We start from the raw sequence: 17985 nt of genomic DNA, 5'->3' as shown, positions 1-17985 counted from the left end.
AGGCGTAACCAGGGCTCATGGACCAGGGCCTTACCGTTTATCATACGATAGTCATTTTTGTGGTATAGGGGCAAAAAGAGCATGGTGTTTATAGCATAGGCACTATTGGACCAAATAGTCACAGGTCTATCTGAGGTTTCCTGCACAGCAGTTAGGAGTGCTGTGATTTCTGCATATTGTGAAGACTGTCTGTTGCATCTTCGCTGGATGGTTCTTTCTGGCAATACCACAGCATATCTGGTGTGAGGGGATTCTTCAATGTGATATGAGGGCCCATCGATATAGACATCTGGGGCACCCTGTATGGGTCTCAAAGTTAATCAGAGGTAATGGATATTCATGCGTGTCCCCCCTCATAGATCAGAAATTGTGGCAGCAATGTGGTGAGTTTGGAAATGGTATCAATGTCTCTTTCCATAAATTCCAATGTCCATTTGCTGAGGCGCTGCGAGGAAACTAGCGAATCTCCAGGTTTCATCAGTAGTTTCAGAGGTGTGTCCCCGCTGTGCAGGATTGTAGCCTATAACCCTGTAATAAAGGTAAAGTGATGTACTGACCAGAAGACGGCCAGTAGGTGGCGCTCGCATATGGTATACGTCTTTTCTGCCCCCTGCAGGATTCGAGACGCATATACAATGGGCTGTAATCAATCAGCTCGCATTTGGCACAGAACTGCAGTGAGGCTTTGCTCTGTGGAGTCGATCTCCAAATGGAAGGGTTGCATGGGATCGGGAGGGATCAGACATGCTGCCTGTATCACTGCAGTTTTTAATTTAGCCACGGACTGGGTGTAGGCATCAGTCCATGCCGGACGTATGTCATCACCCTGCAGTTTTATTAAATCATACAGGGGCTTTGAACACACCACCAAACCCAAGAATGATCGTAGGGCTGTTTTGGAAGTGGGTAATGGCAGTCGCTGTATTATCTCCACCTTGTGAGAGTCGAGGGATGATCCCTCCGGAGAAATGGACACTCCTAGAAAGGTGACTCGTTCTTGTACTAATTGAGCCTTACGGGGATTCACCTTTAGTCCTGCCTGAGCCAACAATGTCAAAAGTTTGTGCAAATGGGACAGATGCTCCTCCATGCTGTCGGTTGCCAGCAGTAGGTCATCTACGTACTGCAGCAAGCAGGTAGGGCGGGAAAAGTCTTTTAAAATTGCAGCCATTCTTTTGTGGAATATCGTGGAGGCATTGTGGAACCCCTGAGGCAGGCATGTCCAGGTGTAGCTCTGGTCGTCAAATGTGAACACAAATTTGTAATGGTCTTCCCTCCTAACAGGGATATTCCAGAATCCATTGGCAATGTCGAGGGTCGAGAAGTACTTGGAACCAGCAGGAATTTGAGATAATATGGTAGGAGTTTCTCTTACTACCGGTGAGCAGGCTGGTACTCTAGAATTTAACTTTCTATAATCAATAGTCAGTCGGCAGCTACTATCATGCTTTTTAACTGGTCAAGTGGGTGAATTGGTCGTGAAAGTGCCTACTCTAAGAACACCCTGCTCAATTAGGGATTTTATGGTGTCTCGGATGTAAGGGTGACTCTCCCTTGGGATGGGATACTGTTTAGTGAATGAGTGGGGGTGTCCCTCAATAGATTCTTCGCCTGCCATTTTTCCACAATCATGCTTGCATGTGGCAAACACCGCTAGGTGTTCCTGAATTAGTTTTGCCACAGCTTTATTTTCGATCCCCGGAGAGTCATACTCAGATGGTTTTTAAATAGCAAAAACCAAGTGAGCATCTGAAATTTTTATTACACCTGCCTTATCTCTCAATCCCATCCAAACACAGTCCTGTTTATAATCTATCACCGTGCCATACTGATCCAACACATCAGTCTCTACAATTCCCCTTCCGTCGGGGGTGGTCATCAGCATCGGCGCTGGGACCTTATACGTGATGCCTCCCAACTGAAGTTCAGTGGCCTTCCCTGTTTACACGGTGGTTGTATCACTATTAAACCCTTTAAGGGTCATACAACCCTTTCCCGCCGCTGCATGGCGTTCAGGGTATGGGATGTGGATGATAGTAATGGCTGAGCCAGTATCGATAAGCATAATCTGCTGCCTGCCCCCTTTTAAGATGACAAGGACTGCTGGTCTCCCGCTACCATCACGTCGGAACCCCACTTCTGACCAATCTTTGGGGGCCGAACCTTGTCATAGGGTCAATCCTTGAATTGGTTTCTCTAATGAGTGTGCATCGGCGATTGCGTGTACCGGTAAATGATTTTGCATCCTCCCCATGGCAATTTGGGTTTGTATAAGGGTTATCAACTGGTCCAATCGTTCATCTGTCCCAGAGGGATTGGATTCGCCCCTCGGGAGGTATCTATGCTTTGCATCGTGGTTCGGTGCTGGGCTGGGTCTGCTGCAGTCTTTTGTTAGGTGTCCTACCTTCTTACAATTAAAGCACTGTCTCTTAAAGGGGTAGTTTCGAGATCCCTCCACCATTGACACTGGTTTATTTGCAGTGGGTGGTGACTTCACCTTTAACTGGTCTTTTACCATCTCCCAGGCTAGTTGAGCACTGGTCTCTATATCTGTCCACTGATTGGTGGGCCTCATGACTATGCCCAGGATGGTTTTAACTAAAGAGTGGCATTGGGTCAGGAACATCGATTTAAATTGTTCCTGATTCTTTCTTACTGTAGCATTTGCGGGTGTCTGGTTCTGGGTATGTTGATAGATATCGTACAGACAATTACTGAAGGCTCTGGAGATCTCTTCTGGGTGCTGCTTGATCTGATTAAGCAGAGCCACTAAGTTCAAGTTTTGGATCCCTAAATGGTTTAGGATCTCGGTCATGAGTGCATCGGCCGCTGTGCCAGGCTGGAGGACTGCGTCTGGCAGATTATATTTTAGGGAAATGGAACAGGCCAAGAGCAGGACTTGTGTTAAGTCTCTCTCTTCCAACTCGGGGTGATCCCTCCTGAAATTTGCCCATCTCCTATTAATTTCCAATGGGTCATCCCCATCATTAATGGGCCCCAACTCGTGGCTACACGCCGTGGCGTCAGAACCAAAAATGGGCCGTGAGTCGGTATGGTTACTGGTGATGTGGCCGTGCGCATTATGTTGTAAAGAAGTGGTTACTACAGCTATGATTGGCTCTTGTGTCTCCAAGGTATCCTATCCTACACCACCCTCCTGGGGATTATACTGACTGCCTTCCTCTTCCCAATCTATCTCCCCACTGTCCCCTTCTGCTGTCTCTGTTATGGCTCCCCATGTTACTGCGGATACCAGGGTCTGCTACTCCCCTAACTTACTTTTTAGCCTCGCTATTTCTAGTTGGCACTGCAAGTGATCTGCCTCCCTATGTGGCTTCTTAATTACTTCTCTTAATGCACCCCTTGCATTTTCTATCTCTTGCTGGAGCCCCAAGTTTTCCAGTTTATATTTTTTTAACTCTAATTTGTTTTTATTTGCTTCAACGATGGCTGCTGTGGCATTTAAATTTGAGAGGTTTTGTTGTTGTAACAATGAAGCTGCCTGTTCGGCCCCTCTTTCTAATTGCCTAATACTGTGATTTAATCGACCAATTTCTTGTCTTAAATGCTGTATTACTCCCTCTTTTAACTGCTTCACAAGTTGGAGGCTGCCTTCCTTTTGTTGTTTTATACCCTGATTCTCTTTATCTTTTAGTTGAATCTCTTTTACTTGCAATTCTTCTAAATCCTCTATCTCTTTTTCCCTTTGTTCTTTTAAATCTTGGATCACTTTGGCATCCTGCCTCATTAATTCCTCATCTCTCCGGGCACAACAAAATGTGTTGAATGCCAAGAGACCGTTTGCCCGTTTCGGTCTTAGCTCTCCCTGATCTACTTTCTCCTGGATAAATGCCACGAGCTCCACAAAGGACGCATGTTGGCCCTTACGGAAGTACGGTGCCCGTGCCTGTAACTCTTCTATGTCTGCTATGGATACCGTTTTGGATAACTTCTCCTGATAAACTATCTCAACATTTCTTTTTGTTGGCTTTCTGTTCATGACCGATCCCTTCATCTTGTGTCTCTTGAATTTAACTACTGGTGGGTTCCCAGTTAAACAGTTACAACTATCGAGATGACTGCTCCTTAAGACGCAACTCTCCCGATCCATTTAATCGTTTATATTATACTTCGCAACACGGGTTAGAATCGCAACTCCCAAAATTTCCAATTGTTCAAAAGAATCATTAACAGCTGTCTCGCCAGATCCCGGATGAGCCCCCAATTTGTAAGATTTCTAAATCTCTGGCATTAAATTGACAGTGAGGCTGATTCTTTTAAAACAATTTGGAATAGTTTATTAAACACACACACATGCACATCTATCAGCAGTCATCAGCTATCCTATGGATCGACTTAGTTACAACAGATACAATGAGATTACAATAAAACGGTATACTTTACTTCCCTCTGGCAAAGCACACGGCCTGCTTCTTGGTCTGTAGAGAAAGGTCCTGCTTTTGCCATGTGCTTAAGAAAAGAGAGAGAGCAATTTTTGGCTTGAGTTTTTATACCTCTTATGGCCTTGTTTCTCAGGAAGCCTCAGGATTGGGTCTTGGTTCCAGGGCAGTTCCTTATTGGCTCTCCTCACACATGTGTCTGTCTGGAGGACCCGGTGCCATCCCTTGATTAGGTTAATGGCTTTCCAGTTCAGACAATATACAAACAACATGTTGGAAGTCTGTGAGCTTCCATTTTGTTTCTTTCAAAACTGTCTTTTCATACAATCTCATTTTTTAACATTTATATATACAATTTTATCATCAATAAACACTTTTATTCTTACACATAGAAGTTTACAACACAGGAGGCCATTGTGTCCATGCCAGCTGGATCAATCAAAAATGAATCTCACTGCCCTGCTCTCTCCTCGTCGCTCTAAATTGTCCTATCATTACAAGGGTCATTGGATGGGTTTAATAGCCTGTGAGAGAGTTTTTTAAAAACCTGCAAAAGTGTGACAATGTGTTGGATGAAAGACAAAGTTCATCTCAGACAAGCACTAAAAATGAATTGGGAAGATAAAACGTGGGAATGAAAACAGCTCAATCAGGCAACTGTATAGATTATCAATTATGATATTACTGGAATAAAGGCAGAACCTGAGGTTTTACGGGAATCTACCCCAGTGTCGAAGATTACCTTTTTGCTTTTGTTTCTATAACTTATTTTGATGAATGTTGGACCACATAGCTGGGATGATGAGACCCAGAGAATGCTGCTTAAAAGTAGGAAATGGGAGATGCAGTGATCTTCCCCTGAGAAGATATATGATTACTGGCCTTACAGGTAGAAGTCTCCACTTGCCCAATGACACAATTGGAACAGAGAAAACCATGCAACAAATTTTTAATTTTGCTTGAACATTTTAAATATCTCAGTCATACAAATGGAAGTGAAGCTTGTACAAGATACTTGAAATATTGGGGCATGTGTTATATCTCATAAATAGGGTTTCCGTAGCTGATGGAGTGTACTTAAGGTACCTCAAATCTTAAAAACGGCATTGATAAAATTTAATTTCAGTCAATAAAAATGCACCGCTAGGCTCGAAATTTTCACTTGTCAGGCTGACTCTGTTGCTTGCCTATCTGGTTAGTAGGTTGGTGTGTAGAACATTAATCATGCAATGCCATGATACATTCTCCATTTGGCTAAAGGAAAAGTGTTTAACATCAGATTTTCTCACAAAACTTAAGGGTTTTTCATTTATTTTTTCTTAATTTTCTTTTGTAATATATTTATTTTTTCAAGCATCATGCTGGATATATTGACAATTGCTGCTGATCACTTTTCTCTCACTATATATGCTACTGTTCCCCAAGCCATCAGGAAGTATTTGAGCATAGCTTTGATATTTCCCTCTGCCCTTGTCAGGAAGTGCCTTTGCCTCCACTTTCTCCTTATAAGAACACAGTTGAGATGTAAAGTCACCACTTGACAGAATGTGCAAGCCAACATTGATTAGATAGTAACCTGTAGCTGCTTTTATTGATTAAATACCCAACCATGTGGTGCTTGTCCACGTCTCCTGACCTGCCTGTCACCAAATTCTAATATCCTGTTTAACTCACCAGTTCCCCAGTGGCCCTCCTATCATAAGACACTTCTGTGTAAGTGCCTCGCTTCTTTCTGTCTGGGTGAACTCCATACACATCAAACCTGCAATAGCACCAAAAACAATGTTGTCTTATGTTATTGGATATAAAGAACACAAAGATGTTGGAAGGAGAAAAGCCATTCAGCCTATTTTATTATTCAGGGTCCACTCAGACCATATGCGCCTCTATCTTATCTAGGTTTCAGCTTATTACGTTCAAAAGTGAAGAATTCCAATGGTACACCAACTTAGAATATAGTTCTTGCAATCTGGGATCAAAATGTGAACCCAGCTCTCACAATGGAAATTATAATAACCAATTCCTAATTAAGAATTGAATATTAGGACTATGTATTGCAAAAGGCCATTCTTTCACTTTTCACTTCTGAGAATTACGTTTAAAAAAGATTCCCCTCTCTCTCCCTGCTTCTATGAAGGGAATTAAAAACTGTCCTCTCACTCTGGATTCAGGTACTATAATTTTCTTAAGAAATAGTGTCAAAGCTTAGTGAGTTTAAAAATTAGCATTGTTTTAACATATGTCATCTCCTGGACTGTTTTTGATTGTCTGAGGGGGTCAGAGAGGATTTTTCCCGAGTTTTCTTATGGCCCTTATTTTTGCTTCTCTGAGGAGTTTACATGGGTGCAGGGTGTGTGTGTGTGTGTGTCAGTCCTCCAAATTATTTACTGTGCCTCCTATTTTAGTATAATCTAAAATTTTGGTACAACTCCCTCTGGCCTTATATCCATGTCATCGATGTACACAGTGGACAGAATCAATCCCAGAACAGAACCCTGTGGAACACTGCAACCCACTTCCAACCAATCTGAGAAACTGCCCTCAACTTCTACACACTGCTTCCTCCAATTTAACCACTTTTTAAATCCAATTTGTTATGCTTCCCCTAATAAAGTCAGCTGTGGCTCAGTTGGTAGCACTCTTGCCTCCGAGTCAGAGGGTTGTGGATTCAAGTCCCACTGTAGGGACTTGAACACAAAAATCTAGGCTCATACTCCAGTGCAGTGCTGAGGGAGTGCTGTGCTGTTGGAGGTGCTGTCTTTCGGATGCAACATTAAACCAAGGCCCCGTCTGCTCTCTTAGGTGGACGTAAAAAATCCCATGGCACTGTTTCAAAGAAGAGCAGGGGAGTTATCCCTGGTGTCCTGGCCAATATTTATTCCTCAATCAACATAACAACAAGCAGATTATCTGGTCATTATCACTTTGTTGTATATAGGAACTTGCTGTTTGCAAATTGGCTGTTACGTTTCCTACCATTAACGATGTCTCCGCAAGATTCTGCAAATCCCCATGGAGGACAGACGCACCAACATTAGTGTCCTCGATCAGGCCAACATCCCCAGCATTGACCACACTCGACCAGTTTCGTTGGTTGAGCCACATTGTTCGCATGCCTGACACAAGACTCCCAAAGCAAGCGCTCTACTTGGAATTCCTACATACAAGCGAGCCCCAGGTGGGCAGAGGAAACATTTCAAGGACACCCTCAAAGCCTCCTTGATAAAATGCAACATTCCAACCGACACCTGGGAGTCCCTGGCCAAAGACTGCCCTAAGTGGAGGAAGAGCATCCGAGAGGACGCTGAGCAGAAAACAAGCGCAGACAGTGGAAGAAGCGTGTGGCAAACATAGAAACATAGAAAATTTGTGCAGGACCAGGCCATTCGGCCCTTCGAGCCTGCACCACCATTCAATATGATCATGGCTGATCATGCAACCTCAATACACCACCCCTGCCTTCTCTCCATACCCCCTGATCCTTTTAGCCGTAAGGGCCACATCTAACTCACTTTTGAATATGTACAATGAACTGGACTCAACAACTTTCTGTGGCAGAGAATTCCACAGGTTCACAACTCTCTGGGTGAAAAATGTTCTCCTCATCTCGGTCCTATATGGCTTACCCCTTATCCTTAGACTGTGAACCCTGGTTCTGGACTGCCCCAACATCGGGAAAATTCTTCCTGCATCTAACCTGCCCAGTCCTGTCAGAATTTTATAAGTTTCTATGAGATCCCCTATCATTCTACTAAATTCCAGTGAGTATAAACCTAGCCGACCCAGTCTTTCCTCATATGTCAGTCCTGCCATCCCGGGAATCAGTCTGGTGAACCTTCACTGCACTCCCTCAATAGCAAGCACGTCCTTCCTCAGATTAGGAGACCAAAACTGCACACAATACTCAAGGTGTGGTCTCACCAAGGCTCTGTACAACTGCAGTAAACCTCCCTGCTCCAATACTCAAATCCCCTCACTATGAAGGCCAGCATGCCATTCACTTTCTTTACTGCCTGCTGTACCTACATGCCTACCATCAATGACTGATGTACCATGACACCCAGGTCTCATTGCACCTCCTCTTTTACTAATCTGTCACCATTCAGATAATAATCTGCCTTCCTGTTTTTTCAACCAAAGTGGATAACCTCACATTTATCCACATTATACTGCATCTGCCATGCATTTGCCCATTCACTTAACCTGTCCAAGTCCCCCTGTAGCCTCCTAGCATCCTCCTTGCAGCCACTCAGCTTAGTGTCATCTGCAAACTTGGAGATATTACATTCAATTCCTTCGTCTAAATCATTAATGTATATTGTAAATAGCTGGGGTCCCAGCACTGAACACTGCGGCACCCCACTAGTCACTGCCTGCCATTCTGAAAAGGACCCGTTCATTCCCACTCCTTGCTTCCTGTCTGCCAACTAGTTCCCTATCCACGTCAATACATTGCCCCCAATACCAGTGCCTTAATTTTGCACACTAATCTCTTGTATGGGACCTTGTCAAAAGCCTTTTGAAAGTCCAACATCCACTGGTTCTCCCTTGTCCACTCTGCTAGTTACATCCTCAAAAAATCCTGGAAGATTTGTCAAGCATGATCTCCCTTTCCTAAATCCATGCTGACTTGGACTGATCTTGTCACTGCTTTCCAAATGTGCTGCTATTACATCTTTAATAATTGATTACAACATTTTCCCCACCACCAATGTCAGACAAACCCCTATAATTCCCTGTTTTCTCTCTCCCTCCTTTTTTAAAAAGTGGTGTTACATTAGCTACCCTCCAATCCATAGGAACTGAACCAGAGTCCATAGAATGTTGGAAAATGACTACCAATGCATCCACTATTTCTAGGGCCACTTCCTTAAGTACTCTGGGATGCAGACTATCGGCCCCTGGGGATTTATCGGCCTTCAATCCCTTCAATTTCCCTAACATCATTTCCTGACTAATAAAGATTTCCCTCGGTTCCCCTCTTCTCACTAGACCCTCGGTCCCCTAGTATTTTCGGGAGGTTATTCGTGTCTTCCTTAGTGAAGACAGAACCAAAGTATTTGTTCAATTGGTCTGCCATTTTCTTGTTCCCCATTATGAATTCCCCTGATTCTGACTACAAGGGACCTACATTAGCCTTCACTAATCCTGCCCAGGTGCAGACCGTCCGGTTTATACTGGTCCCACTTCCCCCAGAACCGGTTCCAATGTCCCAGGAATTTGACTCCATCCCCCTTGCACCATTCCTCAAGCCACTTATTCATCTGCGCTATCCTGCAATTCCTACTCTGACTAGCAGGTGGCACTAGTAGTAATCCTGAGATTACTCCCTTTGAGGTCCTACTTTTTAATTTAACTCCTAGCTCCCCAAATTCAGCTTTTCGGACCTCATCCCATTTTTTACCTATATCGTTGGTACCTATATGTACCACGACAGCTGGCTGTTCACCCTCCCCCTCCAGAATGCGCTGCAGCCGCTCTGAGACATCCTTGACTCTTGCACCAGGGAGGCAACATACCATCCTGGAGTCTTGTTTGCAGCCGCAGAACCGCCTATCTATTCCCCTTACAATAGAATCCCCTATCACTATAGCTCTCCCACTCTTTTTCCTACCCTCCTGTGCAACAGAGCTAGCCACGGTGCCATGGACTTGGCTGCTGCTGCCTTCCACTGATGAGCCACCTCCCTCAACAGTATCCAGTCTTCCCACCCACCCTTTCTTTCAAAGACTGTCTGTCCCACCTGTGACAGATACTGTAATTCCCGTATTGGACTGTTCAGTCACCTAAGAACTCATTTTTAGAGTGGAAGCAAGTCTTCCTCATTTTCGATGGACTGCCTATGATGATGATTACAACAGTGACTACATTCTAAAAGTACTTCATTGGCTGTAAAGCACTTTGAGACGTCCGGTCATCATGACAGGTGCTATATAAATGCAAGTCTTTCTATCTTTTTTCTAATTCCACACCCCTTAATCTTCTCCAATAGTCTCCTGGGTGGACCTTATCAAAGGCTTTCTGAACATCTATATACACCATATCCATTGCATTTCCCCTATATCTGTCACATCCTCAAAGAGCTCTAATGGGTTTGTCAAGCACAATCTTCCATTCTGAAATCTATGTTGGCTGCTGCTAATTAGTTTTCATTCATCTAGATATTTAGTAATTTCATTTTTCATGAATGATTCAATTTTTTTAAAATCACAGATGTTAGCTCTACCTCCCTTTTTGAAAATGAATATTACATTGGCCACTCTCCAGTCCTCGTACACACATCCACTTTCAATATAACCCTGAAATTTCTAGGGTCTCTGCCATTTCTTCCCCATTTCCTTCAAGATCCTTAGGTGTATCCTGCCAGGTGCTGGCATTTTTCTTCCTTCAGCTTAACAAAGTTCTCTATTACTTTCCTTTTGTTTATTATAATATCTCTCATCTTCCTTTTAACCAATTTAGGATTTGCCTCCTCCCCAATATCTGTCTCTTTCGTAAACACTGATGTTAAGTACTTGTTAAGGATCCCAACCAATTTCAATGTATTCTCGAGCAGTTCAGCATGCTCTCCTCTCAAGAGTCTCGTGTCACATTTAACAATACTCTTTTTGCTATGAATCAATCAATATCAACAAAATCGATTAAAAAAGAATCACTAAGCGATCGGGCAATTTAGTTGTTTTGCCTCCGACTCACCTGGTTTTCTGCGTTCCAAAAGGAGCTCCTTGAAATTGTTTCGCCTCCATTGGGTGCCCAGCCCAGGTCGGATGTTGGCAGCGGCTTCAGACTATTGAGTTACAGTGAGCTGCCGGTCAATTTCAGGCGGCTCCTAGCAACCGGGACAGCGCATTATTGACGAACTGTGTAGTGTCACTTCGAATATTCATTGTGTCAGACAGTAAACTGGCATCTATTGGTGGAAGAGCGATGATAATCAAAAGGCAATAACAAATCTCGCAAATAAATTACAGACAGTCTTAAAACTAAGTATTCAATGTCCAGCCACCGTGTTCCCGGTTACACACAGGGGGAACATCCTGATAGCACTGTAATTTAAACCAGGTGATTCCGTGCAAGTCGTCACCGTCGATCCAAAGCAAAACCAAAATAAAATCACCCTTCCCCTGGCAAGTGTATGTCTAATGACACTCCCTTGTTTGCTTCCCAGACCTTTTAAATTATCTTCCAAATACATAATAAATCCCTTTCAGAAAGGACATGAACTCTGCTTCAACGGGTTTGCCATGCCCCTGATTTGCTAACATCAGTAAATTTCAATTATATTCCTCTTGTTCCTAACAGGAAAACTAAAGGTCCTAGCAGAGATCCCTGGTGTACACCACTACCAATATCCCACCAATCCAAATAACATCCATTTTACCGCTCCTTTATGCTTTCTATCCTCTAACATATCTCTATTCACACGGCTTACATTTCTTTTCATACAATGACCTACAAATTGGATATGGCCCGAAAACGCAAACTCAGACTGCTACCAGCGGGGCTGGGTTTACCAGTGTCGACCAGGGCTTGCAGGGTGTCGCAGCAGCCCAGCAATCTATCCTTCAACAGATTGGGAGGAATGCTGAGGTGTTGCCCCGAGGGAGTGGCAATGGGTCAGTGGAGCACGAACCTGCTGTCCTTTCTCAGGATGACCACATTCGTCCTCCCACCACTGCCACTCCGCCATTGCCCTTGCCACTGCCTGTTAGCCAGCCAGTGCAGATTGTGGCCGCCCATGCAGAGGTGGTGCAGTCCTTCCTGGTTCACAGCTGCTCGAGTTCGTCCTGCAAGGCCATCTGTAGTCTCCTCCACTGAAAGCCAGCAGCCTTCCACCAACCATGCTGCAACCACTGTGGAAAAACTTCATAGGAGCACTAGAGCAGGAAAGGGCACCCGAATGACAGGCACTAAGGAAATTATGTTTGGAATGTATGTTTTGTGGTGGCTCTCGTTTCAGCTTTGTACCCAGGAGGAAGCTGTGATGTTCCGTGACAGAGGGATGGTAAGATGGGGAAATGGTGAGCAACGGGGATCTGAGGTTTCATTCATTGGAACCAGAATCTGATGAGACGCTCACGGACAGCCCATCTGGAATGGGGATGTGCTGCCTGCCTCCTCCCTTCTTCCTTGTCATTTTTGTAAACTTGTATATACCTTGTACAGCCACCAGAGGGCTCATCCCCTGGAGTCCCAAGGGATCCCACAATCTCTTGGGCGCACAGATACTTAAGGAGGCCTCACAGGCTGGAGAGGCACTCTGGAGACCTGCAATAAAAGACTAAGGTTACACATTACTTTGAGCTCACCGTATCCAGTCAGACTCTTTATTCGTACATAACAACTGGCGACGAGATACAGATGACGAACCCAACGATGCAGAGAACAGTGGGCATCCTGGTGGAGAAATTCTTGGAGGGAGATGATTGGGAAACCTTCGTGGAGTGACTCGACTAATACTTTGTGGCCAACGAGCTGGAAGGAGAAGCGAACGCTGCCAAACAAAGAGCGATTCTCTTCACCGTCTGTGGGGCACCAACATATGGCCTCATGAAAAATCTGCTTGCTCCAGCAAAACCCACAGAGAAATCATACGATGATTTGTGCACACTGGTCCGGGAGCATCTGAACCTGAAGGAAAGCTACATCTACAAAAGGTCTGAAGGCCAGGAAGTGGCGAGTTATGTCGCCGAGCTAAGACGCCTTGCAGGACATAGTGAATTTGAAGGACATTTGGAGCACATGCTCAGACTTTTTCATACTTGGCATTGGCCATGAAGTGATACTTTGCAAACTTTAGACTGTAGAGACCCCAACCTTGAGTAAGACCATAGCGATAGCCCAGGCGTTCATTGCCACCAGTGACAATACTAAGCAAATCTCTCAGCACAAGAGTGCTGCTACAAGTACTGTGAACAAAGTGATGTTTTTTTCAAATCACAATGTACAGGGCAGGCCCCACATGTCAACAGATGACTCAGAGTCCACCATCAAGGATGATGAATGCAAGGCCATTAACACCCTGTTGGCGCTGCGAGGGTGATCATCGTTTCCATTCATGCTGCTTCAAAGGGTGCATTTGCAAGGGCTGTGGAACAATGGGTCACCTCGAACGTATGTGCAGGCGAGCCTCAAACCCTGTTAATCCTGCAAACCACCATGTTGCAGAGGAGGACAGATCCACGGCGGACCAGGATGAACCAGAACCTCAGACTGAGGAGGCAGAGGTATATGGGGTGCACACATTTACCACAAAGTGTCCCCCGATAATGCTAAAGGTTGAATTAAATGGACTCCCGGTGTCAATGGAGCTGGACATGGGCGCGAGCCAGTCCATTATGAGCAAAAGACTTTCAAAAAATTGTGGTGCATCAAAGGCCTCAAGGCCAGTCTTGACTCCCATTCGCACAAAACTGAGAACTTACACAAAGGAACTGATTCCTCTAATCGGCAGTGCTACTGTAAAGGTCTCCTACGATGGAGCAGTGCACAAGCTACCACTCTGGGTGGTACCGGGCGATGGTCCCACGCTGCTTGGCAGGAGCTGTCTGGGAAAGATACGCTGGAACTGGGACGATGTCTGAGCACTCTCATACGCTGACGACACTTCATGTGCCCAGGTCTTCCCATCGCTGTTTGAACCAAGTATTGGGAAGTTCCAAGGAGCAAAAGTGCAGATCCACCTAATTCCGGGGGCGTGACCCATCCATCACAAGGCGAGAGCGGTACCGTACATGATGACAGAAAGAGATCGAGCTAGACTGGCTGCAACAAGAGGGCATCATTTTGCCAATCAAATTCAACGAGTGGGCAAGTCTGATTGTTCCAGTCCTCAAGGGAAACAGCAGGGTAATGGAGACGGACAACTCCAACCGGTGGCTTATGGCTCCAGGTCGCTCTCCCAAGCAGAGCGTGGGTACTGCATGGTCGAAAAGGAAGCACTCGCTGCGGTTATGGTGTGAAAAAAATGCACCAATACCTTTTTGGCAGACCATTCAAGTTAGAAACGGACCACAAGCCGTTAACTTCTCTGTTGTCCGACAGCAAGGCGGTCAATGCAAATGCGTCAGCTCGCATACAGCGATGGGCTCTCACACTGGCTGCGTATGACTACACCATACGGCACCGGCCAGGCACCGAAAACTGCGCTGACGCACTCAGCAGGCTTCCCCTGGCCACCACCGAGGGGGCAGCGGAGCAAAGCGCTGAGATGGTCATGGACGTTGAGGCTTTTGACACCGTAGGCTCCCCCATCACAGTCTGACAGATCAAACTCTGGACCAACAGGGACCCCCTCCTATCCATGATAAAGAAATGTGTCCTGACGGGGGATTGGGCGCCCACGCACGGGGCGTGCCCCGAGGAGGTCAGATCATTTCAAAGACGGATGGGTGAGCTCTCCATCCAAGCCGACTGCCTGCTATGAGGCAGCCGAGTGGTCATGCCCAAGAAGGGGAGGGAAGCATTCATCAGGGAACTCCACAGCGAGCACCCTGGCATCGTGTTAATGAAGGCCATTGCCCGGTCACATGTATGGTGGCCAGGGATTGAGTCAGACCTGGAACACTGTGTTCGCAGGTGCACGACGTGTGCCCAGCTGGGCAACGCCCCCAGGGAGGCCCCGCTCAGCCCGTGACCCTGAACCACCAAGCCTTGGTCACGCATTCATGTGGACTATGCAGGCCCGTTCATGGGAAAAATGTTCTTGATAATTGTCGATGCATACTCGAAATGGATCGAGTGCATCATATTAAACTCGTGCGCGACATCCATCACCGTGGAGAGTCTGCGCACGGTTTTCGCGACCCATGGCTTACCGGACATTCTGGTCAGCGACAATGACCCGTGATTCACTAGCCATTAATTCCAGGAGTTTATGTCGGGTAATGGCATCAAACATGTCCGGACGGCGCCGTTCAAGCCGGCTTCCAATGGCCAGGCAGAATGTGCGGTCCAAGTCATAAAGCAAGGCATGCTCCGCATCCAAGGACCTTCTCTGCAGTACCGCCTATCGCGCCTCCTGCTGGCCTACAGGTCCCGGCCGCACTCGCTCACGGGAGTCGGAACTCCTCATGAAACGTACGCTCAAAACGCGGCTGTCCCTCATCCACCCAACCCTGGCAGACATTGTTGAGGGCAAGCGCCAGTCCCAAACCGAGTGCCACGATCGTAACTCAAGGGAGAGGTGTATAGAAATGGATGATCAGGTATTGGTACTTAACCATGCATTGGGACCCAAGTGGCTGGAGGGCACCGTAATTGGTAAAGAGGGAAACAGGGTCATAGTGGTCAGACTCAATAATGGGCAGATATGCCGCAAACACTTGGACCAAGTAAAGAAAAGGTTCAGCATACACACCGATGAACATGAAGTAGAGCATGAGATGTCAACCACACCACTGCCAATGGACGAGCAACAAGGACAATCACCAGCATGCACAGTCCCTGCGGCCAGCCCGGACAGGCCGAATCACCTCAGGTGGCAGAAACGCATGCCAAGGCTCAGCCACCAGAGCCTCAACTGCGGCGCTCCATGAGAGAGCGTCGACCACCTGATAGACTTATCCTTTGAGTCAAAAAAATGTGAGGGGGGAGGTGATGTCATGTATGTAACCAGCATACTACTGTAACCCTTATACAATTGTAACCCTCGTGTAACCACTACATACTGTACATACTTACTAGAAATGCACACCTTGACCACAGGGGGTGTACTTGTGGGAGACACTCCTTACCTGGAGATTCAGGTATATAAGGGGAGGTCCCTCACAGGGCCAGCACTCCTTGGTCCAGGTAATAAAGGTGAAGGTCACAGAGTGACTGTGTCTGCAGTACGTGCCTCGTGTGATTATGTTTAAGAGTTAAGGACTCAACACCGTTGACCACAATTTCAAGGCCATTGTCTTCTAGTGTCCTCCTTGGTATCTGCTGTTCTCTGGTTGACATTATTTTCCTTGCAATCAACAGTGTGGGGACAAAATTCGGTAATGACCCGTTTGGGGGCAGTAACCGAGGCAAGGCGTGACTTCCTGCACCTGGCACGGAGGTCCCATCCCGGCAACGAAATTGGGTTTATCAGCCCCACGAGGAAGTGGAACGCAATGTTGCGTGCTCCACTTCCTCTCGGGGGCAGGACTGGGACAGTAAGCGCGGGAATTTTCCAGTAGTGCTGGCTGGAGAACAGGGCCCTCCCCTTCCATTAAAGGGGAGGGCACGCTGCAAGCTCTGCAGTGGGGTAAGGGGCCACCACTTCTCCACAAGGGAGCAGGGTGTTGCCAGTTTGCGCATCCGCTAACTCCCACAGAATTTTGGGCAAGAAATCGCCCCCTGGGGGCGTTAATGGGAGATGCAAATTATGCAAATTTGTCCCCTTGTATATTTAATTCCACGCTTTAAAAAAATGGTTGTGACATTGATTGAAACTATCAGCATTAAGTGTACTAACAGTATATTTCCTTCCTACACTGGGTAGAGTTAGGTCTCTTGCATCTGTCTTAAAGCTGACAGGTGAGTCCACGTCTAGCTAAACTGGGAGGTTGATGCTCTTGTGAGACAGGAAGGACCTGATCTGCCACATTTTTCAAATTACAGTCAGTCCTAAAAGAATGTGAAGCAACACTTTACCAATAGCTGCCAAATACACCCACATTGTATACATTTTTAAGCACTTGATTGACATATAATACACAATAAATGTTGAGAAGTTCTGATAACAGATTTCCCGAATAAAGGAGAACATTGTTGTAAGGACCTTGTCTGGGAAGGTATGTAAATGGGAGGATGCAGTGATGCAGATTAAAATGTGGTGTTAATTACATTTTACCCAAGCGGAGAGACCTTTCCCCACATCATTTTTTCTGTGCGTACCCATGGCCTCGATAGTTACTGGGGTGGGGTTTCAGAGCAGGAGGAGTAATGGTCGGAATGCCATTTAACTCCAGGGCATGCATGTATTTTTTAAACACTGATTCCCTGCCCGGAAGCCAGCCTGATTAACAGACTTGGCTGCCTGTTAGGTGGAGAATGCTCCAGAATAGGCCGCAGCCAAGGATCAGGTTAAGTTTAGTGGTTGTTGGGACAAGAGATCATGGGAGGGGAGTGGGGGTGGAGTGGGTACAGCATGATAGGGGGTTGGGGTGAATGTGGGGGTGTTGATCAGGGCCAGAGAGAAATTGGAAGGGGGTTGGTGATGGGGGGTTATTGCGGGGTGATCATGGAGCTGGGGAGTGTTCAGGTTAGCTTGTTGGGCCTGAAGGGATGCCATGGAGTTTTAACTCCAGGGCATGCATGTATTTTTTAAAAGCTGATTCCCTGCCCGGAAGCCAGCCTGATTAACAGACTTGGCTGCCTGTCAGGGAAGCTTTGTGTACAAAGGCGGGAAGATTTACAAAGTCTCCATCCTGGCCCACAAGCAATACTGTAAAGGCACTTACCTGATGGATCCAACCCTTCTCACCTCCTTTTACTTGCCGTGTTTGCTGAGGCCCGAGAAACCTGTCCGACATGGGTTAAAAATATAAACCCTGTCAAAATAGAAGCACACAGTGCGCTTAAAAGGTTTCAATGACTGGACCGCCTGCTATGG

The 17985-nt window shown here is 46.1% G+C and overlaps 1 protein-coding gene across 1 annotated transcript in view; it reads right to left on the bottom strand.

Annotated features, from left to right (window-relative positions):
- LOC139268064 (ciliary microtubule-associated protein 2-like) overlaps window positions 1-11149 on the bottom strand; it is a 39503-nt gene extending 28354 nt beyond the window's left edge. The window contains exons 1-2 of the mRNA XM_070886056.1: window positions 11097-11149; window positions 6075-6162 (exon numbers count right to left, since the gene is read on the bottom strand). Coding sequence (XP_070742157.1) covers window positions 6075-6162; window positions 11097-11146 — 138 coding nt within the window. The 5' untranslated portion in view covers window positions 11147-11149. The remainder of the gene's footprint in view (window positions 1-6074; window positions 6163-11096) is intronic.
- Window positions 11150-17985: the final 6836 nt, after the last annotated feature.

This window comes from Pristiophorus japonicus, chromosome 8 (genome assembly GCF_044704955.1).
Source record: "Pristiophorus japonicus isolate sPriJap1 chromosome 8, sPriJap1.hap1, whole genome shotgun sequence".
NCBI classification, from domain to species: domain Eukaryota; kingdom Metazoa; phylum Chordata; class Chondrichthyes; family Pristiophoridae; genus Pristiophorus; species Pristiophorus japonicus.
This window is presented reverse-complemented; position numbering and strand designations above follow the sequence as displayed.